The sequence below is a fragment of the Harpia harpyja genome, chromosome 19 (genome assembly GCF_026419915.1).
Source record: "Harpia harpyja isolate bHarHar1 chromosome 19, bHarHar1 primary haplotype, whole genome shotgun sequence".
In the NCBI taxonomy this organism is placed as follows: Eukaryota; Metazoa; Chordata; class Aves; order Accipitriformes; family Accipitridae; genus Harpia; species Harpia harpyja.
In genome coordinates this window covers 24,267,206-24,290,340 of record NC_068958.1, presented here as the reverse complement: position 1 = coordinate 24,290,340, position 23,135 = coordinate 24,267,206, and the positions used below count along the sequence as shown (strand labels likewise).

General features: G+C 34.2%; 2 protein-coding genes and 1 long non-coding RNA gene across 3 annotated transcripts in view; 1 reads left to right on the top strand and 2 right to left on the bottom strand.

Annotated features, from left to right (window-relative positions):
• Positions 1–1,172, bottom strand: part of TSHB (thyroid stimulating hormone subunit beta) — a 13,526-nt gene extending 12,354 nt beyond the window's left edge. The window contains exon 1 of the mRNA XM_052814412.1: positions 1,064–1,172. The gene's annotated coding sequence lies outside the window, so the exon portion shown is untranslated. The remainder of the gene's footprint in view (positions 1–1,063) is intronic.
• Positions 1,098–23,135, bottom strand: part of SYCP1 (synaptonemal complex protein 1) — a 26,595-nt gene continuing 4,557 nt past the window's right edge. Inside the window, exons 7-31 of the mRNA XM_052814415.1 lie at positions 22,213–22,271; positions 20,997–21,066; positions 20,280–20,353; positions 19,179–19,287; positions 17,829–17,923; positions 17,507–17,691; positions 16,494–16,561; positions 15,258–15,319; positions 14,071–14,175; positions 12,963–13,066; positions 12,343–12,460; positions 12,060–12,130; positions 11,300–11,381; positions 10,738–10,800; positions 10,318–10,380; positions 9,565–9,627; positions 8,229–8,345; positions 7,486–7,596; positions 6,724–6,816; positions 5,702–5,776; positions 3,228–3,287; positions 2,905–3,084; positions 1,787–1,930; positions 1,327–1,413; positions 1,098–1,241 (exon numbers count right to left, since the gene is read on the bottom strand). Of these exons, the coding sequence (XP_052670375.1) occupies positions 1,098–1,241; positions 1,327–1,413; positions 1,787–1,930; positions 2,905–3,084; positions 3,228–3,287; positions 5,702–5,776; positions 6,724–6,816; positions 7,486–7,596; positions 8,229–8,345; positions 9,565–9,627; positions 10,318–10,380; positions 10,738–10,800; positions 11,300–11,381; positions 12,060–12,130; positions 12,343–12,460; positions 12,963–13,066; positions 14,071–14,175; positions 15,258–15,319; positions 16,494–16,561; positions 17,507–17,691; positions 17,829–17,923; positions 19,179–19,287; positions 20,280–20,353; positions 20,997–21,066; positions 22,213–22,271 (2,402 nt within the window). The remainder of the gene's footprint in view (positions 1,242–1,326; positions 1,414–1,786; positions 1,931–2,904; positions 3,085–3,227; positions 3,288–5,701; positions 5,777–6,723; positions 6,817–7,485; positions 7,597–8,228; positions 8,346–9,564; positions 9,628–10,317; positions 10,381–10,737; positions 10,801–11,299; positions 11,382–12,059; positions 12,131–12,342; positions 12,461–12,962; positions 13,067–14,070; positions 14,176–15,257; positions 15,320–16,493; positions 16,562–17,506; positions 17,692–17,828; positions 17,924–19,178; positions 19,288–20,279; positions 20,354–20,996; positions 21,067–22,212; positions 22,272–23,135) is intronic.
• LOC128154186 (uncharacterized) lies at positions 4,893–12,435 on the top strand. The gene is made up of 2 exons (XR_008239279.1): positions 4,893–5,264; positions 9,765–12,435. It is a non-coding gene; the product is annotated as an uncharacterized LOC128154186 (long non-coding RNA).

Below are 23,135 nucleotides of genomic sequence, written 5' to 3'. Positions count from 1 at the left end.
GGATGAAAAAAACATATATTCTTTCAGATCTTTGGAGAATATTTGTCAGTTACATACAATAACAAAATCATTATCACTGCTCAACCAATAAGGCATAAGGAACCTAAACTACTAGCCTATACATATAATTACTACACAAAAAGATGAAATACATATGTTTTGCTACCCACTTCAGATGAATTCAGGATTTTGATTTTTCATAGTATTTTAAGATGTAACTGTAGTTTTCTTGTTATCTCTAGGCTCCGAAGCAGGTTGTTGTTTTTGGGAAACCAAGATTAATCAAGGATTAACACAGAAATATATGTTGTTCTAAACTACTGTTACACTTATGTGGTGGAAGCTGTTAGTCCTTAGGAAGGCTGCCTGGTGATTTAAATCTGTGTTCTAACACATAAAGGAACAGCATTTGGTCCCACACTTCCTGTTTCAGATAAACAATTTAATGACATCTTAACATTGTTTTTACAATCTTAAAACATGTGCATATGTTATTCCTTACCAAGCTGAAATCTTTTTAAACTGATGTAATTCTATTGAAAATTCAGTTTTAAAAATTTCAAAACTGTTTTAACATATCAAATAGTAGCGACTGAAAAAAAACCAGTCTAAAAAGACAGTTCTAATAACACTTAAAATGAATGAAAAAGCAAGATGACTTCAGGTAAAAGTCCATGCATTTCAACAGCTTTGGTCTTTCTTTCAATAAATACTATCCTTTTGTGAATAACGTATTAAGAAAAAGAGAGTAAATTTAAAAGAACAAAACTGAATTTCTTTAGAAATAGTGGGTTTAATGCCAGACTTTTTTTTTTTCTTTTTGAAACTGCTTTCTATGTAGTTACACTTATTCCAAAATTTTAAAATGGGCTAATTTGTCTCCTGACTTCTTATAGCGTAGGGGATGAAATGTAGCAAATGCTCTACAGGTAGATGTAGTTACGTATCTATAAAGTTTATGTATATAAAGAAAATGAATGTAGTATTAAACATGCTGAGTATGACAGAAAAATGCAACAATGTACTAACTCTGAAAGAATACTACTAGTGTGGTTGTACTAACCAAATAAAGCTAGGGCACTAGTCATTTTTTCATTTTAAGTGAAGAGCTTTTCAACTTCTTTAATTTTTCTTTTCCTGTCCATTTTAGAAACTGCAGTCCATCCGGCCTCGCGCATTTTTCTCATGGTTGTTAGTTTTAGTACAGAGCCTGGAGTTTTCAGGTTTGATGAAGTTGGTTTCTAAAAAGAAAAATAAAGCCATCCATCAATTTCTACAACCAATTTGATTAACTGTTTGTTCTGATCTGAAGAAAAGCTAAGGTACCTTTTTTGGTGTCATGGCATATAATTGTGAAGCTTGAGGATAATCTTTGTACAATTTTTTAAACATTTCTTCCTCTGAGACTATGCTCTTAAATAAAAAATAAAAAAGTTACTTAATCACACCATATGAAAAAAAAATATTTTCTTTCCCCCTAGGAATATTAGAGTATGGAGGAAAAAAAAAAAAAAAGTTAAGATGTAACTATGAAGCCTCAACAGTTCAGTAAAAACAATGTGAAAAATCATTATAAAAATATATATTTTTGTATAGTGGTCCTCTGTTTGTCATATGGTTACTAATTATGTACATATAAATAGAATTCCAGAAAGAACCAATGAAATAAAAATATATACATAAATATTGTCTTGTATACAGAACCCCACATGGTTTATATACATTCTTAGCTATAGCAGTGTGCATAAAGAACTGTTAAGTACACAATTTGTCCTCTGATTTTTACCAGGAGGTCACTGTGTTCAGAGCTATCTGACTGAGCATCTAGCTGTAGAAGCACTTTTTGCTTTTTCCTCACGCACTGTTCTGAATGCAGATTTGTGCTTTCACTTTGCAGTTTATGTATTGGAGGAGTCTTTATAATATATGTCTGGGAAAGAAAAAGATAGCATTTAAAATTATATTTTCAGTGGTAATTACAGAATCTAAAACCAAATTCATAACCCACTTTACAGACCGAGTATCCAGGAAGACACTACAGAGATGCTGTGAAACAATTTGCTTCATATTTTGGATGGAAAGATAAGACCCAAACAAAGGAAAAAAAAAACCCAAACTTTTTTTTGTTGCCAAACAAGGAGAATGAACAGGAAGCTGTGGAAGAACTGAGTTTTATGGCACACTATATCTAACTTCTTCATGCTTAGCAGCAGAATTTCAGGTTATTCTGAACTGTAGTCACTACATGCAGACTACAACCAACATTTAATAAAACGCAAACAAAACTGCAGGAAAAAGCTTTCAGAAAGACATCGACAGTGATATCAAGAACAAGATTGTTTTTACTTAAATAGTTCTTTCACGAGAAGTTAAACTTTTCAGAAACACTGCAGTGGAACAATGCAATCCTTTTCTAGAAAGGATAACATAAAAATGGTAGTTGTTTCTGTTGTTAAGATATAAACATCACACGTGAGCTTCTGACAGGCTAGAAGCACAAGGTTTTACAGTTACGATGAAGCAGCCAGGAATACTTCGATAATTTTTACAGCTACACAACATATTTTCTGTTCCACAGAGAAAAATGTGCCTTTACAAACAGACAACACTTTTAAGACTAAGTAAAAGAATTCTAGAGACATCAGTAAATTCAGTCCCTCTAGGACAGGAATTGTTACTGATCAGTAACAGCCAAATTAAGTAACTGAGCAAGAAAAATGACACAGTGGGAGCTCTTACACAAGCTGCTTTCTAATATTGCTGTGGAATATTTTTTTTTTTTGTGGCCATCTACCTTTTAAATCCCTGCTTATCACAACAAAAAATAAATAAGCATCTACAGAGAAGTAAGAAATACAGTCATAAAAATAAACCAAGAACAATTCACTATTATGAATTACAAACCTTTAATGATGGACTACCCAAGGGACTTTTTGCAGATACCAAAGGAGGCATTTTTTTCTTTTCCATCATGTTGAATTTTATAGGAATATCATTTGGAGACTTTTTATTTTTTACATTAATAGATTCACAGTCTAGATCTAAATGAGGTTTAGGAGTCTCAGAAAAATGAGTTTGTATTTTCTAGAATTAAAAAAAGGTTTAAATTAAAAGCATTTCAATGTCTTTTTTCAAGTTTACATAATTTATCATGGAACTTCAATTAGATTGCATATGTATAAATATTAACAAATTCTAAAAATAATTAATGATAAGGTTAAAGATACCTTGTGCTTCTTTTCATTTTCAGGAGCCGTATTTTGGGGGGGTTCTTTTGCAAGATTCTCCTAAAAAGAGTTATGTGATAGGAAGTAAATATTTTATTTGAATTCAGTTGAAAATCTTCTTGGTGTAATTACAGAACACAGTCCACAATCATACTCTGTTACAAAGTTCACACAAATATATGACTCAGATTTAGTCAAACTGCAACATTCAAAAGACATTACTTTTGTATTCGCAGTTTCATTTCTTATACAACTTCTCCCATCTGTGCTAAGGAACCTACATACTATCCCTTTTTAATGAGAAAACAGGATACAATTTTTATCACAGCTGTATTTAAAAGAGAAAGAACTCTATTTTCTAGTTGTTATTTCATGCAAGAAACTAGAAGCATTCTTGTTTATTGAAGTAAATGTTCCTTTGCTGTCTTTTAAATTCTGTTTTGCATTTCTGTTGCCAGCTGAAAAATACTATATAGCGACCACAAAATCACAGAACGGGTAAGGTTAGAATGGACCTCTGGAGATCATCTAGTCTAATACCCCTGTTCACAGCAGAGGGAACTACAGTATGTTGATCAGGACTGTGTCCAACAGGGTTTTGAATGTCTCCAAGCATGGAGACTCCACAACCTCTTTGGGCAACCTGTTCCTGTGTTTTATCTCCCTTAGAGTAATAAGAGTTTTTTCTTGTGTTTAAATGCTATTTCTTGTACTTTGTTTTGTTCCCATTGTCTTGTCCTTTCACTGGATACCACTGAGAAAGTCTAGCTCCACCTTTTTTACTCCCTGCCATCAGGTATTTATATACAGTGATAATACGTCCCTGAGCTTTCCCTTCTTGAGGCTAAACTACCCTAGCTCTCTCAGTCCCTCTTTTCTGTCAGATGCTACAATCCCTTAATGATCTTGGCCTTCCGCTGCATTTGCTCCAGTATGCCCTTGTCTGTCTTCTACTGGGCAGCCCAGCATTATTTCAATAATACTCAAAATGTGGTCTCACCAGTGCTGAGTATAGGAAAAGGATCAGCTCCCTCAAGCTGCTGGCAACACTCTTCCTAATGCAGCCTAAGACACTGAGTGCACTTCTGGCTCATGTTCAACTGGCTGTTCACCAGAAATCCGGGGCTTTTCCTGCAAAGCTGCTTTCAATCCTGTCAGCAAATAACCTGTACTGGTTCTAAAAGTTATTGCTTCCCCAGTGCAGGACTTCACATTTCGCTCTGTTAAACCTGATGGGATTCCTGTTCACCCATGTCTCCAGCCTGTTCAGATCCCTCTGAAAGACAGCATAACCACCTGCTGTTTCAACCATTTCTCCCAATTCTGTATCATCTGCTGAGGCTGCACTCTGGCCCATCATCTATGTCATCAATGAAGATGTTAAACAGTATTGGACCCAGAATCAACGCCAGGCATACATCACTAGTGACTGGCCTCTGCTGGGACTTCGTGCCACACTAACTGCAAACCATAAGCCCAGCAGTTCAAACTAGCCCAGCTAGTTTTCAATTTACTTTACTGTCCACTCACCTAGCCCATATTTTATCAGTTTGCCTAGAAGGCTGTTACAAGAGACAGTGTTGAAGCCTTAATAAGGCTGAGATAAACAACGTCCAGTGTTCTCCCCTCATCTGCCAAGTCAGTCGTACAAGGCAATCAGGTTGGTTAAGCACAATTGCCCCTTCATCTAAGTCTATGCTGACTACTTGAAATCACCTTCTTGTCCTTCATATGTTTGGAAATGGTTTCTGGGCTTATTTGTTCCATCACCCTTCCAGGGACTGAGGTGAGGCTGACTAGCCTACGTTTCATCAGATCCTCCTTCCTGCCCTTCTTGAAGTTAAGCGTGACATTTGCTTTCTTCAAGTCCTCAGGAACCTCTGCCAGTCACCACGACCTTTCGAAGATAATCAAGAGTGGCCTTGCAATGATACTGGCCACCTCCCTCAGCCCTTGTGTGTGTATCCCATCAGATCCCATGGACTACGTACGTCCAGGTTGTTTAAAGATCCCTAACCTGATCCTCCTCCACCAAGGGTAAGTCTTCCTTTCTCCAGACTTTCCATTGAAAAACAGCCTTTTCCTTGTCCTTTGTCATCAGAACTCCTGCCACATTCAGCAGCAGGTCCTGTAGAAGCCTTTCTTCTTGCCCTTCACTTCTCTCGTCAGTTTTACCTCCAGATTGGCTTTGGCTTTCCTGACATCATCCCTGCAAGCTTGGACAGTTCTTCATAGTGTTTCAATTTCTCCCTGCTTCCCTTGTACTTACCAATTAAGGAGTAATGCAAAACATTCACTACCACCAGAAATGAGACATAATGACTTCAGAGAGCATCAAGCTCTTGAAATCAGATAGCAAGTGAGAGCAAGACCTAGAATCAAAAGTGCACTTCACAGCTGTCATTATTATAGTGCATAAGGCCAAGCCAAGCATGTCACCCGTACTGCTACATTTAATAAAAAAAAAAACAAACCTTCTCTTCAATTTCTGCTTTAAGTTGTTCCTTAAGGGATGATAGTTCGCTTTTCAAACATGACAGCTCACTTTCCTAAAAACAATTAGATAAAGGATAGGGTTAACTATGCTTAACCTGGAAAAAAGAAAACGGTCCAAAATGAGACACTAATTAATAAGGTTATTCATTATAAACAAAATAAAATTTCATTTGTTCAGTTGAGCTAACTTATCCATAAAGTTAGCATGCTGAGCAGTATCTACAATTCATTTTCAGAATGATTCAATCACTAGAATACAGATGATCAAAGAAGCAGTTACCAAATTAAAAAACCAAAACCAAAACATGTAGACTTGAGTCACTCCTCCTTCTATTAAAAAATCTAATTGAAAAAAAGCTCTGTGAAGAAATATTCTGTGAAGGGAAATGTCAGAAAAAACACTGCATTTTAAGGAGATGCTGTAGAACTACACTTTTGTGAAAGTCTCGAGGGGATCTTGGCTCTCAAAACATTTCTCAAAGCTAAGCTTCCCAGAAAGGTGCTGGGGACGGGGGGGGGGGGAGCAGAAAAAAAGCAATGCAACTCTAAACTTAAGTTTTGTTTTAGCCTGTTTTAAAAAGAGCTGAAGTACTACTAAGAAACAGGTACTTGACCAGAATTGTTCAAGGTAAGAACTTAAAACTCTTGTGAGAACAGGGCAGTGGGGGGTGGACTCCAACTATTTAATACAAAAGTTTCTTATTCAGACAGTGAGGTTAAAACATGATGCACCATCAGAAAGAGTAGACAGAAAAGGACAGCTACTCCAATTTATTTTTAGAAACATTTGGGTTTTTTTAATGCACATCATAAAATCTGTAAGAAAGTAACAGTAAACAGAAATTAGTGGGTTGATCTTTACTGTTCAGTCCCACTACAGCAGACACTTAACCCCCCCAAGTGTTAAATAGGAAGAAGTCTAATATATTTGTAATTATATTATACTTTAAGGACAGCAGCCCCTCCATTTAATTATTTAGTGCTAAAGAGTATGACTTACCAATGATCTTTTTGATGATAACTGCTCTTGCTCTTTTATTTTATAAAGTTTTAACTCTGTATCTTTTTCTTCAACCATTTTATCATATTCACGCTGTGTAAAAAAAAAATAAAAAACTCAAAACATTTGACTAAATATTATAATTATATATCTACCTAGTCTTAAAAAAATTATTCTTTTTTTTTCAAATAAGGTTCTTCTGATGATTCAGAAAGCACTATGAACAAACATTGATGCTACAGCAGAAACTGTAAAACAGAAAATGCACAAGCAGTATTATTTTGTGGGCTGACAGAGAATGCTTTATCTCTAGGCAGCGGTATGTGCTCCAGCACATAAAAGCTTGCCATATTTTTATTAATGGTATCTGCTAAATATACTGCAAAACAGAGTAATAAGGAACATAAATTAAAATATGTTAAGTTAAACTGCTGAAGGTCACTAAGTAATCTCCTCATAAAAAGAGGCCCAAACTGATACTGAAGAACAGTGCTTTAGGATGGTATCAAAGGAAGCCTGAATATAAAATCCTAGAAATTTAGAAAAATGGAATTTATCTGCCAGTAGGCCTGTTTTCAAAATCTGAAGATGGATTTATTTTTAGATGATAAGAAGTCAAGCATGTGTTCAACTTCATTTTTCTAGACTCGGGTCTTTATTATGAAGTTTCACTTTCTAATTAATAATATTCTGGTTTTGAAAGGTTTTTACTTAACATAGTATCACACATTGCAAATCACAGAAATCAGTAAAATCTTTTACCTTGTGTTTTTCCATAAGTGCCACCATTTCAGTTATCTTGTGTTGACATCGGATATCAGTTTCTCTCTGTGTTATTGTTGCTTCATCAGCAAGCAACCTCATCTTTTCTAACTGTTAGTAACAAGTTTCATTTAATTCATGAACAATTAACAACAATATATTTAAGAAAAAAAACTTAGTTTCATTTCTTCTCACCCCTGTGGGTGCATATATAGTGTGTATATAGTCTCGTTTAGTGTAGTCCTCATTTGCTTTTAAGATGCTTTTCAAATCCTACATCTTTTATACATATTGTTAAAATGGGCAAATAAACCTAGATTAAAAGTACCTCTATTCTTCCATGGCAGACAAGTGTCATTTCGAACCACAAGACCATTTCAAGCGCTTGACCCTAATATTTTTTGATACTACCATCAAAAAAAGGGTGGGCAGGAAAATATTAATACGGGAAAAGTTATAATCTAATTTGCTTATGCTGTATTTATACCAAGAACAGAATTTCTGTGAACAATATCTTGACAAAAAGAATTGTTAACTCAGTTCTTATTTTTAAAGATATATACAAATACTTGAACTTAAGGATCTAATGTACTAAAGCTTTGCTCACATGCATACACAAGAAGTTCCATTTATGTTGATGAGACTGCTACATAAGAGCAAGGGCTCTGGCCGATATAGCTTCATAAAACCATCACAGAAAAAAAAAAAAATTAAACACTGCAGTAAAAATTAACAACTCTCACCTCTTCATGAAGTTTATTTTCATTTACTTTTTTTGTTTCAATGTCTTTTTGATAGATGTCAACTGTTTCCTTATGTTGCTTGTTCATATTTTCCATATCTAACTGTAATTTATTCACCTTTTGAGAATGCAGAATTATTGCTGTTAGTTGTTCAGGAATAAATATGCCAATGATTGGGGTTTTTTTACCTCTTATTTTCAAGCAGAATCACTCCGTTACTTTTCAGGTGTATGACTGAACGGTTCCCTATTTAATGCTCAGCTTTTTTCATAAAGAGTTGAACTTTGGCCTGAAGTGAGTTAAAAAATACTCATAGAAACAATGGCAACACTACAATGGGAAAGACAGCCCATACCAGTTTTGTGCACCCCAGTCAATAAAACGGTCCTAAAGCTAAAGGCTAGTCAATCACAAAAATCATCCCAATATAAGGGAACCATCCATTAGCGCTCTGACACTATTCCGCCTTTTGTACAAAAGGCTCTTTAGCACTGTTGGCGTGGAATACAAGGTAAGAAAATGAAGAGTAACTGATAGTCTCCTAAGACTTACCAGTATGGCTGTACTAATTTTACAATTAAATTTTTTTTCAATTAAGAAGTGAAGAAACAGTTAATTTTCAGATTTTTATTTAGTTCTAAAAAAGATTAATTCCTTTTAGCTGCTAATACTCATGAGAATTTGGTATGAAACAAATAGGAAGAGTCTATTCCTAAGCAGTCCCCTAAGTGCTGTGAATTCTTCGAAAAAAGATACAGATGGAGATCTTATTCCCACCATTGTAAATCTATTTAAGATTTTAACTGGTTTATGGTATGTTTTCCTCCCAAGTGTGCATTTTGGTTATAATTCTTCTTTTTAAGTTTCTCATAAGAATACCCTCAAAACAGTCTACATCTTTCTTGAAGTGTGGTACCCAGAACTGGACACAATATTCTAACCAGGGACTTACCATTGCAGAACACAGTAAAAGAACTGCCTAAAGTGAATAATATATGCATTTATTTTAAATGCTTTTCTATTTCAATGGGGTGGCATTACTGAATAATGTCCCATACACTATCAACCAAAAAGGAAAGGGACTGATTAGGAACATAATTCCTTGAGATGTGATGTCTATCTCTTATAAATGTCTGATAGCCCAGTCAGTGTCCAATGATGAAAAATGGAAGCATCTTTCAAAAATTATGGGCTTGTTCCTGTAAAATCTGTTTCCCGGATCCATAAAACAGTTAAAAATGTGCTTAACATGTATTATGATTAGTTACACTGGGACTTAAAACATTCAGTCTTTGTACTTCACCCTCATCTTGTACATGAAATTATTTAAACCTACCTTTCCTTCATAAATACTTGTTTTCTTGCTTTCTGCAGTAATTTTCTTTTTCAGCAACTTATTCTGTTAAAATAAAGTAGAACAAACACTATACTTTAATAAGTTAATAGAATTATGTAATGATTTAACTGCATCAAGTAGGTCGGAGTCTTCAAAATTCCAGCTTTCAGCACGCAAATAACTCTCTTTCTGTTGCGCAGTTCAGGTTCCAGATTCTCCAAACAAGAGTGCTCAACTACTTACTTTAATAATACCATTACTTCATGACCTTATGAAAGATTCCTCATGGGCAACAGCAGAGAAAAACGAAAGAGGGTGCAGAATGGGAAGAAAAACTAAGATGCTGCTGACAGAAAATGTGCAGATGTCATGACAAAAAATACAAGTTACTTATTTTTACAGTACCATTATTAACAATTTGTCCTAATGCACAATTCTTTTCTACTGTTGGAAACTGAGATGGGTCATTGTTTCAAGTATATCAATGATACCATGTTCTAAATGAAAACAGTAAAAGTTTATTAAAGACGTTATTTCTGTAATTGCATTTTTCAAAAGTAAAGGACAATTTTACAAATCATGTGATTCCAAAGGTGACTCCTTAATTTGCTCAGAGTTAGGATAAGAAAGGAAATGTTATAAGTTACATAGGAATATCTAAAGATATCACATCAGAAAAAAACTGTTGAAAAGTAACAGTTACCACAAAATACCATGGTTTATGTATTTGTGAATTTTAAAAACTGTACATACCTCCTGTTGCAACTCTTCAATACATTTGGTTTTATTTTCCACCTGTTTCTTTATATTATTCAACTAAAAGAGATATTTCAAACATTAATTAATAAACTCCTAAAAAATTACGCACTGTGTTAGAGATTACTGTCAATGTTCTTAAACATGCATATGCACGAGTCTGATTAATTCTAATCGGACTGAAACACATGCTAACGTGTTACAATGATCGGAGTTTTAACTGTAAAGTACTACAAGAATTTTGCTAGCCCAATGTCACCAACATTAATAGCAATGAACCAATTCCTCAGTGGTTGTAGAGTTTAGAAAGAAGGAGGAAAAAAGAAAAAAAAAAAAAAAAAAAAACTTTGCAATTTAAAAAAAACCAACCTTGTATGAAGTTCTCCCCAGTCCATGACAAAAAATGAATTTTCATACCTTATTTTCTAAAATCTTCAACTGCTTTTCCTTTCTTGAAATTTCATTTTCAATACTCTTAGCCTGGAATTATAATTGTAAATATTTCACTTCTACAATAAAATTTTGAAATCCATTATGATATTTAAAAAAAAAAAACAGGTATGCTCTGAAACTACAGTAAGAAAGTAAAAATATTTGAACATATTTAAACTAAAACTCATATTACATATTGAAAGCTAATCCATACCCCATCCGTCACTAAGTGGGTATACAGAAGCTAAAAAAAAGAGGGTTCTCTGCCTGAAATCTAACAAATCTGGACTTTTAAGCCTTCATGTAAAGAGTAAACATCCCAGTGAAGGTCCTTGTCTTTTATTTTAAAAGGGCTCAGCCATGTGTACATGTGTTGACTCAATTGGTAGCAGCACTGAAAGAAGAAAGCCTCTGTAAGAGATTACATCCCCAGGTAGAGCTTTGCAGAAAAAGAAAAAGAAAAGAAAAACAAAGAAGTTTTACATTTAGATTTTGTCCTACATGTTATATTATATATTTTCATGATAAAGCACATGATATGGCATACATTTTCTTCTCTTTCATCCAGTTTACTTTTAATCTCTTCACCGTTCTTTACCATCTTCTCCTTCAAAGACTCCAGTTCATTTCTAAATGCCAAGTTAACAAGCATTAGTAAATATTTACTTAATAACTTTACCTTCTTTTCACTACTGCTAAATAAACCCATACTTTATTTTCTAAAAAGAGCTGCTAATATTGATGAGAACTTCATACACTGTTCAATGGAAATGTTCTTAAAATGATGCAAAGTGACTGGTAAGTTAATATCTGACCTGTATATACTTTTTTGTAATTATGGAAAGATGTTCCCCTTACCTGAGTAAAGTATATTCTAATCTGTAATATCGTAATGCATCTATGAAACATGGAAGGCTGTCTGTCTATTGGGTTGTTGGTACATAGACTACTTCAGAGAGTAACATTTAACCAGTTTCACCTTTTCACATTTAATCCATAACCTTTAACTTCTTATTTTCATTTCCTTCACATCTAAGATGTTAATGCAGAACAGGATCGCTCTCTGTATGTAATATGAAGCTAGGGCAAAAATGGTTCCTGTAACAATTGGTATCACTAATTTGTAGAAACTTCTACATGGCCAACATCAATACTAAATAGTTTCTGTTTAGCTATATAACCTAAAAAACCCCATTAAACTAAAAATCACAGAAAGCAGCATATGAACACAACATTCAGACTAACTGTGAAGGAATGGAGTCTACTTCCTTTAATAATATTGTATATTAGTATTTATTTTTACTTGCCTTAGCTGGCCATTTGCTTCTTCCAGGTTTTCAACTAGCTGCTTTGCATTTTCTTCTTTTTTTCTACTATCCTAAATAAAGACCCACATAAGTAAAATGAATAAAATTCAAAGTCACATCTTAAAAAATTCGAAGACATCTTAAGCAATATCTTGACCTGCCTTATTCGCACAAAAAATACTTCAGATACTCTACAGAACCATGTCATATTGCAGTTTACCATATGATTTGTATTTTAAATTGAGTGTTGTCCTTTAAAACCAGCTGGAAGTTTACAACTTGCCTCGTGACTTTCTTGCAGTTTCTTGAGTTCTGTAGCCATACCACTTTTCTCTTGTGCTATTTGTTCCTTTTCTAATAAAAGCTTATTGATATACACTGTTAGTTGTTCATTCTTTAGCCTAATTTAAAACAAATGGTCAAGAGAAATCAGAACATGTATTTTGAAATTTCCTTTTAAGTTAAATTTATCTGTTACAAAATGTTATTTCATGCTGAAAAAAGTCCAGGCCTGTATCTACAAATTTAAGCTTTGTGGCAAAGTTACAGTGATGCAAAAAGGCAACAGAAGAAGGAAAGAAAATGGGAGTCAACTTTTATATAAATATAATGGTTGTTGAAGACGATGTAGTTCAATATCCAGCTCAAAGCAGGGTTAATAATGAATTCAGAAACTTTCTCTTCAGGTTAACACAACTAAGTCAGAGATATGGAACAATTACATATGTACAAATACAGTAAATGTAATTTATAAATATAAGTATGTAACAGATGTCATACTGTGTGCATAGGTCCAAAATTTTCATTAGAAAACAATCATAGATAATTTCATTGTATATTTAAGAAATTTCTATGTAAGACAAAAAAATTAAACTAATACTGTATTTTCAAAAACGATCATACGCCTCTCGCTCAAGATCTGTATTCAGTGTCATAAGCTGTTTTAAATAATTTTGTTCCTTTTCAGCTGTACTAGTCAGTTGTACTTTCAAATCATGGATTTCTTTCTGCAGAAGAAAAAGAAAATATTCTGAGTATACGTATGTAGACTACAAGTCATGAAAGCTATCAGAAATAAACTGACAACACAAAGCTTTAAGATGAAACAAAACAACACACATGCCATAAATTACCCAGACTGTATCTTTATATCTCTCTGGTGTGATGTGGAAGTAGTGTGAGATATTGAACTCTGATATGAGTGCTAAATGTGTCCTCTGTGGTAAGTCTAACTAACTAGTCTGCAAAATTACTGACAAAATTAGCTTTCCTTGGACATTATTTTAAATAAAGACATTTGTTTCAGACATCATAAGCTTTTGCATTCACCTATATAAACAAAAAAACCAAAAAACAAACAAAATCACAGAATTCCAGTAATATGTGAATTCCAGTACTACATGATAGAATAAGCACATATTTTGAATGCATCCCAAACCACAAAGCAAAACTCTTCCCTCAGAAATTTGCTGTGATTACAAGATTAGGCAAGCCTTGTAATGTAATGTAGTTTATAATATATAAATGCTTTGAATACTCCAAATAACTGGCAATACACTGATACCACAGGCACTGGCAGGTGGTTGATGGGCAGGGGAGCAGCAGGGAGGGTGGAAGGGAGAGGGATTAGGTTTTAAGCACAGCACATAATGAACTTCTGGAATTTCTTATCACAGAAGGCTACGGAGGAAAATAGCATAAGGAGTTTCAAAAACAGATGAGACAGGTGAACATGAAGAAGTCCATATATCGATAGCAAAGGCAACTGACAGGGATGTGTCCTCAAACATCCTTAATACAGCTACTGTAGGAATGTAAGGGGAATGGACCATAAATAATGATCAGGCTCCTCTACTACATAGTATCTTCTGCTGTCATCATCAGGAGCAGAGCAGTGTATTGGGTGAAGCACTGGTCTGACTATGTGATATTTCTTATGTTCTTATATACAAGTGATAATGTGCAACTTAAATATTTATAAAACCATGTTACTATCACCCTTTATTCAGACCTCTCTGATTTGGAGAACATTTTTTATTTCTTTTTCTCTCTCCTGCAAATTTTCTACAGTAGCCTCAAGATCTTTCTTCTCCACTAGAAGTCCTTCAACTTTTCCCTGTTTAAGAACATTAATGAAATTCAGTTCAGAAAATTCAATGCACTGTATCTAAGGAACAAACATATGTGGTAAAATGCAAACCTGGTTTCACACTATCTTACTTTAGCTGATGCAGTTCCTTGTTAGACTTGTAAATACAAGATCATAACTACAATAATCCTGTATTAAAATCATACTTCATATAACTTAGACTTCTGTAACAGAAAATGGGCCTTTGTCACAGTTCTGTAGGGTTCACAGAGACCAGAGCTAATTACCTCGGGAAACTTCCCTATAAGTAAGAAAAGAACACTGCAGGCTCTTAAATGTTTTCCCTGAAAAGGGACATGTATCGACACAGTACGCAACGCTTTCTAGATACCAAACACTGCAGTATGGAGGACACCTCACCATAACTAATACCCCGAAACCAGCAAAATAATCACAACAGATTTGTGAAGTAATAAACCTATGAAATTGCTTATTAGTTTCCTCATTTTGTCACACATAACCTTTTCACAAATTCCACTGCCTTTTCTGGATGGTGTCAGAAGCTTGGTTATCCTTTAAACACCAAAATGAGGGCAGTCTTTACAAGGCTTCATTTTTAGAAGATTATTATGAAGAAAGCTAGACACTCAAGGAATTATCTTTACTGTCGAAAATTAGTTGATCCCTCAACCTTAAACGTCACATGTGTGGTGCTCACAAGGTTTGAGCTAATGTTCATCACAAAAAAACCCCACCCAACCGTATTTTTCAGAAAGGTTCAGAATGAGGAAAGAGTGATTACTAGGCATAACTAAAAATCTTTATGTCCAGAGGAAGTGGCATTTGAATAGGTGTGAATGAAGAAGGAAATGACCAGAAATCTTGACAAGGAAAACAAAAACAAAGTAAAGCAAAACAAGAAAAACGGTGGAAAGAATCAAGACCTTCAAAGAAAACACCAAAATCATCTAAAAGACAGGTAAGAAAGTTTAGTAGCAATATTACGGCAGATTAGACAGCGTTTATATATGGCATTTAAGATACTTACAAAGCAAGAGAGACTTCATATGAAAAGTAAATGCCATGAGACTAATAAAATGAACATTTACCAGTGTTTCTGACAGCTCTTCAAGTTGCATTTCTTTGTCACATTTTAGTTTAGTCATCTCTTCTACAGCACATGTAATGTAAAATTAATTGAACAGAAATAATTTTACATATTTAGCAGGCAGTATAAAGCATTTATCCCTTTGCAGTACCCAACTTTCAAAACTTATTGGATTAAGCTCAGAAATTGTAAAGTTAAATTATGACTTAATCTAAATGTAGAGTTGAAAAAAGGATTCAGAAAGACATTAGCAAATATGTATCTGAAGAGAAACTAATAATTTGTCTTAAATAAAATTCAGAGCCTATTATGTTTTCCACAATCATGGCTTCAAATAAACCATGGACTGTAAGAATGGAGTAATCTCCAAGTATTGATACATCTGCATTTTTCCAGAAAAAATTCTGGACTGCTGAAGATATTCACATGGATATGCTGAAAAAGGAAACCACTTATTAGTAACTTCAAAGTGTCTTCTACGTGTTTCTACATTCACATTACTGGTATTTTTTGCAAGTACTGGACACTAAACTCATTTTTGCTCTGGAATTCTCACAGGTCACATCTCACCTTGTTCTAGACAAGCATCAGCAGTTAACTTCTGAACACTTATCTTTAGATGCCCTCAATACATACAAGCACATCAGATTCTACTTCTCATCTATCGTATCAGGACTAGAGACATATGCTGCACACTGGGAAAACAGTGCTAAAGATAGATCTCTTACTCTGGGGGCTAAGCAGTGCATATCTAGAAATCACACAATATCAAAGCAATATTTAAAGCTAACCACTGTCAGTGTGACTCTACATCTGACATGGGGAGAGTGGTCTGCAGGAAAGCTTAATGCAAGTGTGTTATCTCTGCTACAAGCTACAGAAGTCACTCCTGGAATCTACTGTTCAGCAGTCTAACACTACCTCTCAAACAGGTCTGCAGTGCTATATCAGTCTTAATTGGAAGAGTGCAGAGAAACCAAAATGACTTCCAGGAGAAGCCATGCATGTATGGTCTTACTATTGGGGGTCTGCACAGCACTGCTGTTTGACTGTTGCCAGCTACAATGACTACCAAAGAAAAGGGTAAAGATGAGTAAAAATAAATCTAGGCATTCCTGACAGGTTCAGGGTACTGTAAAACCATTTTTCCAAGCAATAGGGACAGTCCATTTTCAGAAAACAGCAGAAAACATTTTTATTACTACCTAGCTCATTTTCTTCTTTCTACAAACCTTACCCAATTCAGCAGACTTATTTCTCAGCTCCAAGGTAAGTAGCTTTGACTCATCTTCATATTTCTCCAATCTAAGAAAATGGTAATTAAAAAAAAAAATTGTATTAGTACAAAGCTCTGCATTTGAAACTTTAAAGACAATAAGACAAAGTCTTAACCACAAGCATTTTAAGAACATTTGCCTTTCAACAGGCAGATGATGTATCTGCCTGCAACATGTATCAAATTTCACTTTTACGACTTCGGAACAGCAGACGTAAAAGTAAGCAAATATATACATACATAAATCTGTATTTCTTAAAAATAGAATTATGAAAGTCAGGGGGAGGGGATAAAAATTTACTCTCTTATAGACAGTATCAACCAGCACAACTGAAAAAAATTATATTAAATTCTCTGCACTTAGACCACTGTGTCAAAAAAAACAAATTTCAGCTTCATATCCCTTTGTTCTTGGATTTGTCATAAACTGCAACTACTTAGAAGACACCTTAATGCCATGTACCCCAAAATCACTGTTTCTTGAAAAACTCAGTTGTGATAATGTATTACAACATGTCTTTACTGCTCTGTTCTTATTTTTAGGAAGGTTGATTTTAGTTGCTGTCAGGTTCTTTGACAAATACATAATTTTTAAAACTATAGAAAACCTGAAATACATTAATAATAGGCATCGGTATTAAACAGTACTATTATCACACACGGAAGAATATCTTGCTCACTAAATGTTCTATTAATAAAGAACCATCAAGTACCAAATGAGATTACTGCTCTGTTAGTTAAGAGCTGCATCCACACAAAACCAAACAGCATAAACATCTACAAGTGCTAATAATTCAAATAACCAGACAGGTGAAGGACTTAAAAAAAAAAAAAACAACACAAGTTATTAGTGATTACAAAAAATATGTGATTACACCAGATCACATATGAAGTTTCGGTTTTATTTCCAGCAGCTCGGTAATCTGGTTTTTTACTTATAAGATCATTCTTTGTCTTTAAACTGTTTAATTTACCTATTTTGCTCTCTTTGCAGCAAGCTTTTCAAATTGGAAATAGAAGTCTCAAACTCCTCTATCAGGGATGCATGCAAAGCCTTAGTTTTTTCACATTCTTCCACCTGTGCTTCTTTTTCTCCAGTGACCTGAATTAATGCTTTCACTGCAGTCTGCAATTCGGTTTCTAAGCTCTTTTGAGTAACCTTTAAAAAAATTATATAATTTCTAAACATGTTTTGCAACAAACAGCTACAACTGTTTCATATCTGAAGTATCAGTAATTATTTATGCAATTACTCATCTAATCTATTTATACTGGAAAATTATAAGCAAGCTGTACCTCTGTTTTTTGCAATGAAACTTTGGCCTCTTCCAGTTCTGCCCTCAAATGTTCTTGATTGATCTGGGATTCCTTTAACATTTCTCCTTCATGTCCTAAGCAAAAAGATATATGCTTACATTTAAGAAAAATAGGATATTTACTAAAAAATGCTTGCATTTCTATTTTACAGATAAATACATTCCTACAACTTAACCAAGCTACATAATGTATTCATGTCATTGTTAAGGAAAAAGCATCCGAGATGATTATTCAACCTATTAAGTAACAGTAACCAAAATGTAAAATTACATATATTTATAGAATTTAACAAAATGCAGCCACTTATATGTATCTGGCATAAAAACGATACTAAAACCTTCATCCCCACTTCCCAGGGAAGTGGAGGCTGAAAGCTACCTCAGTTCTAAAGAACAAAGGTATTTGCATCATATACTTTAAATATTCTGTAATATAAATGGCTTAAAAATACTGAAAATCAAGTTTCTTAAAAGTAAGTTTCCTCAGTGGCACTTGACTGTAAGTTTGAAAAATTCAAGCAATGTATTTTCCCCTTGCAATCTTCAAAAGCACTCACTGCTTGACTCACCCTTGAAAAAGAACCCTTCAAAAATAGTTATACTTCCAATCCCAGTCAATCATTTGCCTATTTGCAAATAAGATTCCATTTAAAATCCGTAACATTTTGGGGGGTTATTTGGCAAAGATGTGAAAATATGTTTTGTTGAACACAGAACAAAGCTACTATTTATGGACTACTGAACAAATATTATGCTTTGAAGACCCTTCACTAACTTGATTTGAAACAGATCAATCCAGTAGCCAGGAAAAACACTTTTATCTATTATCATGCCATAGATCAATCCAGTAGCCAGGAAAAACACTTTTATCTATTATCATGCCATGTTTACTATAGAAGTCCAACTGAAACAGAAAAATCTTCGGAACAGAGGCAGGGTTATACAGTGTCCTGGTAAAACTTACTTCTGTTACAGAAAAGGAATGACAGGGTATATGACACTCTTACAGTAGTAGAGCATGTTCACACTAGAGTTTATTGAAGAGTAAAAGAAAAACGCCTTGCGATGAAGCTGTCATGTCGATACAAAACCAGGGTGTAGCCTAAGCCTAAAGAGAAAACCTTTATTATGAAATAGAGGCCTAGGTTTTATACATATGCAGATTACACTACCAGTCCTGATCCCACATCAGCAGCTTCTACTCCAAACTGAAATATGGCCTGCAAGATCCCAGTCTGCTGCTGACTAATAACAGGCTAAAATTATCATCATCCTGTTTCCTATACTTCTATAACCAGTTATATTTTAACATAGCAGAGAGAACTCTTACTTTTTGCTTCTACTAAGTCAGCAATCTTATTTCTCGATTCCTGCAGCTGAGTCTTGATGTCTCTTATTATATCATCTTTTTCATCACTCTGTACAGTAAGAACTGAAATCTAACAAAATTAAAATATCATAATGAAGTCTAGAAAAAAGGACAGATTCCCATTTTCATTTGTGCACCATGTATAATTAGCATACGAACTGCTGTCACTCAAGTTAAATGTGGTGGTCGGTCTTAGCCAAGTATTGATCAAGTCATATTACTCTGGATGAAAAAGCTCTTCAGTTCAAAATCAAAACATGAATTCCAACAGACTAAAGATACTGGAACATCACTAAATTTTGCAGAATCTGACCTAAATGCAGCTCCAGCTGTTATTTTTGTCCTTTTGACTGATGCCCAGAAACACTCCTTGCCCCTTCGCAATGTCACATCCATCCTCAGGAAAACCAACAACTCTTGACCTTCCCAGATACAGACAGATGCTCAGCTTCTCAGAGTCCTGCTTACAAACTAAAAACCCTTATCACAATTCATTTCTTCAACTTAATCAGTCTTCCGTCATGGCTACCTCATCACCACTACAAAAAACCTACTCTAATCTCAGATTCCTAAACTCTCTTACCAGCCTGTGGTCTGATACGCATTATAATACTTCTTCCCACCTTCCTTCTTACCAGATATGAACCATACCTTTCTTCACTATGAGGAGTGATGACTGCTTTGCTAATTTTATGCTTCTGTACAAGCCACTTTATAAAGGCAAGCATATGCATAGAGAACAGAAAGAGTATTCAGTGTTTAGACGGGGCTTTTAAATCCTGTCACTAAGATGCCCCTTGTTACGATAGAGCAGCCTTATTCACATTTCATTCCAAATAAATAATACAGAAGGAACACACCATCAAAAGTTAATTTGCAATATTAATTTCCATCCTTCCAAAATACAAATATTTTACAAACCACCAAGCACTTCTAAAATTATTACTTGCATCTGATACATCAGTAAGCCATGAAAGCAAAATAGAGTTCAAATATTAACAAAACTGCAAGACTTGTTTCAAAAATAAAGCTGTACTTATTAGATTGTAAAGCTGAACACACCTGTTTTTCCTTCATACTGACTTCCAGTTTCCACTCTTTTTCAGCCTTGTCCGCTTTTTCTGCTTCTTCTTTTACTTTTGAGATACAGTAATGTCCATAGTTAATATACTAGCTAAAATATACTCCAAGTTAAATACAATTTCCAGTTTAAGAGTGCTTACAATTGTACAGCTGTAAAATTTGTTTTCTAAAGAGTAATTATTGAGGTCATGTTTGAAATTATTTTCTAATCAGGCAAAATAATTTTTGTGCCAGCTTTCCACAGAATTAGTCCATTATTCCATATATTACTTAATAGTTTGTTATGAGAAAGTAACAGAAATGCACATGTAAAAATGAAATAGGCACACAGTAATGTAAATAAAGCAAATATTTAATTAAAATTTCTGTAGCTCCACACTAGTGCATTATCATTTAAATAAACCAACTACATAAAACAAGTAGTGATCTCTAGACTGTACTTCACAGACAAAACTTAGACTTCGAGTGACTACTTGAACAATAAAGTTCCAAATCTGATCCAGTGGAAAAACAATAAAAGGGCCCAGGCATTTAACAGCAGGTAGCATGAATAAAAGAGTGTCCAGACTATCACAGTGTTAACTGTTCACCATTCTAGCACTTCTTATCTTTCTGGCCTGAAACTGCATGCAATAAAGTCTATGAAGTACAAAATTGTTAAGCCTGCAGTATAAACAGAATAAAGAGAATTCTCACACTTGAAACACATTTCCAATCTGGTGTTCTCTGCTTGCACACGAAGCTCTTCAAATGCCATTATCATTCTCTAAAAATAAAATTCCATATATACGTTCATATAAAACTAAGTACTTTCAGTAGTGAAGAATTACGTTTATCATTTGTAAACAAACAGTATTGCAAACTCATTCATATTGGTAGGATAAATTTTGTTGAAAATAAAATTCAGAGCACAAACATATTTTGAGTTAACAGAATATTATAATTATTCAAAGTTCGAAGTTTAAGAATTTCTGTACTCAAGATCTAAACAATTTCTAGGACAAAATATTTTCACTGGTCCATGTTTGTAGATGCCTAACACAACGGAGGAGTTGTGCTTTTCTTAGTTGCTACAACAACCTATAATTAACATTTAACTGTTATACCATGTACTCCCTGACTCTGCTCAATATCAAGTTCATCACTCCCAAACGATGCCTCGCATTTCTCTTTTATATATATAAATATACTAGGGTCTTATCTTCCACACTGGAATAATTAATAACAAAAATACGATTAATTAATTAATTTGGCAAGACTGCACTTCTTTTACAAATTAAAAAGGCAGAACCCCACTTTAAGTCAAGGAATATCCACAGCTTATACTTCTTGTTCCACACAAAATCACCAGCTTCCATAATGAATTTTCTCATTCTGTGTCACACTCCAAACTGAAATACATTATTTTTGTTCATCTTTATTTTATATTGCACTTTACATTAAATAAAATTATCTGATAGAATAACCCTACTATACCTGACCCCAAAACCTGACTGAAGCCCTATGCAACCTGCTCTAGTTGACCCTGCTTTTATCAGGGGAAGTTCACAGATGTTCTCCAGAGGATGCTTCCAACCTCAGCCATTCTGTTAAATCACCAGATAGGTGAAACAGAGTACAAAAAGGCAACAGAAGTTATGGCAGTCACCTAACACTAAGCAGATCATATGAATCTACGTCCCAAACACTGCTGCATTTTGTCCAATTAATGTGCTCTGTACAATACAAAAATAATTCTTGAAAAGGGACTGAAAACACGACTTCCTGCATCACACATGATGGTTCTAATCACTTTATCAGAGAACGTTCTTTGTACAAATAGCATCTCAACATGTACACCTAACTCTGATAACTCAACATATCCATATCACTTGGATCACATTTGAGCCTCTTAACAAGCTACGTCACTTACTTCAACGTTGTTATTAAGTTCCACGTATAGTTGTCTTGTTTCTTCTCTTTCATGTTCATCTATCAAAGTAAGAACGTACCATAGCTTTCCTTTTGAAAAAGAATGCCAGCTGTCCAAGCCATTACGCTTAAACAGCATAATGAATTAAAAAAGGAATTATAGGCTCTTTTCTTATTTAAAAAAATCATTATGAAACAGGGTGCCAGAAGTTATATAATCTGGAGAAAATGTATATTCCATTGAAACATCAAGGAAGCTAAGCTTTTCAAATTTCCTTCCCAATCTCACTTTTTCTGTGAATAGTGTAATTCTGGATCAATTTATATAACTCTATTAATTTCGACAGTGTTAGTGTTGTTGAATATTAATTCATCAAAAATGTTAGTGTTTGAAAAACTGTAATATAAGCTTTAGCACTAAATTTCTTCCCATCAGCAGAGACACCCCAGAACTGTCATTACAGAATTATAACAACACTCCATCTCTTTTTCTTTCTTCTTTCATTTTTGTAATTGATACTTTTTTTCCCTAAGAAAATAATTATAGAAGAGAACAGTGAGAAACACAGCTATCAAAGTACAGTACATCTATACACAGGTGTTTGTAGAAGCAAAGCTAAAAAGAAACAGACACTTCTTAAGTATCTGGGATCAAGTTAGTAAAATTTTAAAGATTATAGTAACAATTCTGACTTTCATATAGCATAAAATCCAAGTCAAGAACATACTTTAAAACCTCAAGAATTTAAACTTCATTAAGTTATCCAGCTGTCCTGGCTTGGTCAATTTAGTGAGAAGAATGCTAGTTATTCATAGTGTCTTGGGCTTTGGACCTTTTTTCCCCACGAACCTGTAACTGCTCCAAACAGGATAATGCCATCTCTGGAAATTTGTTAAAGAGAGCTGGGAAAGGTAACTAGAGTA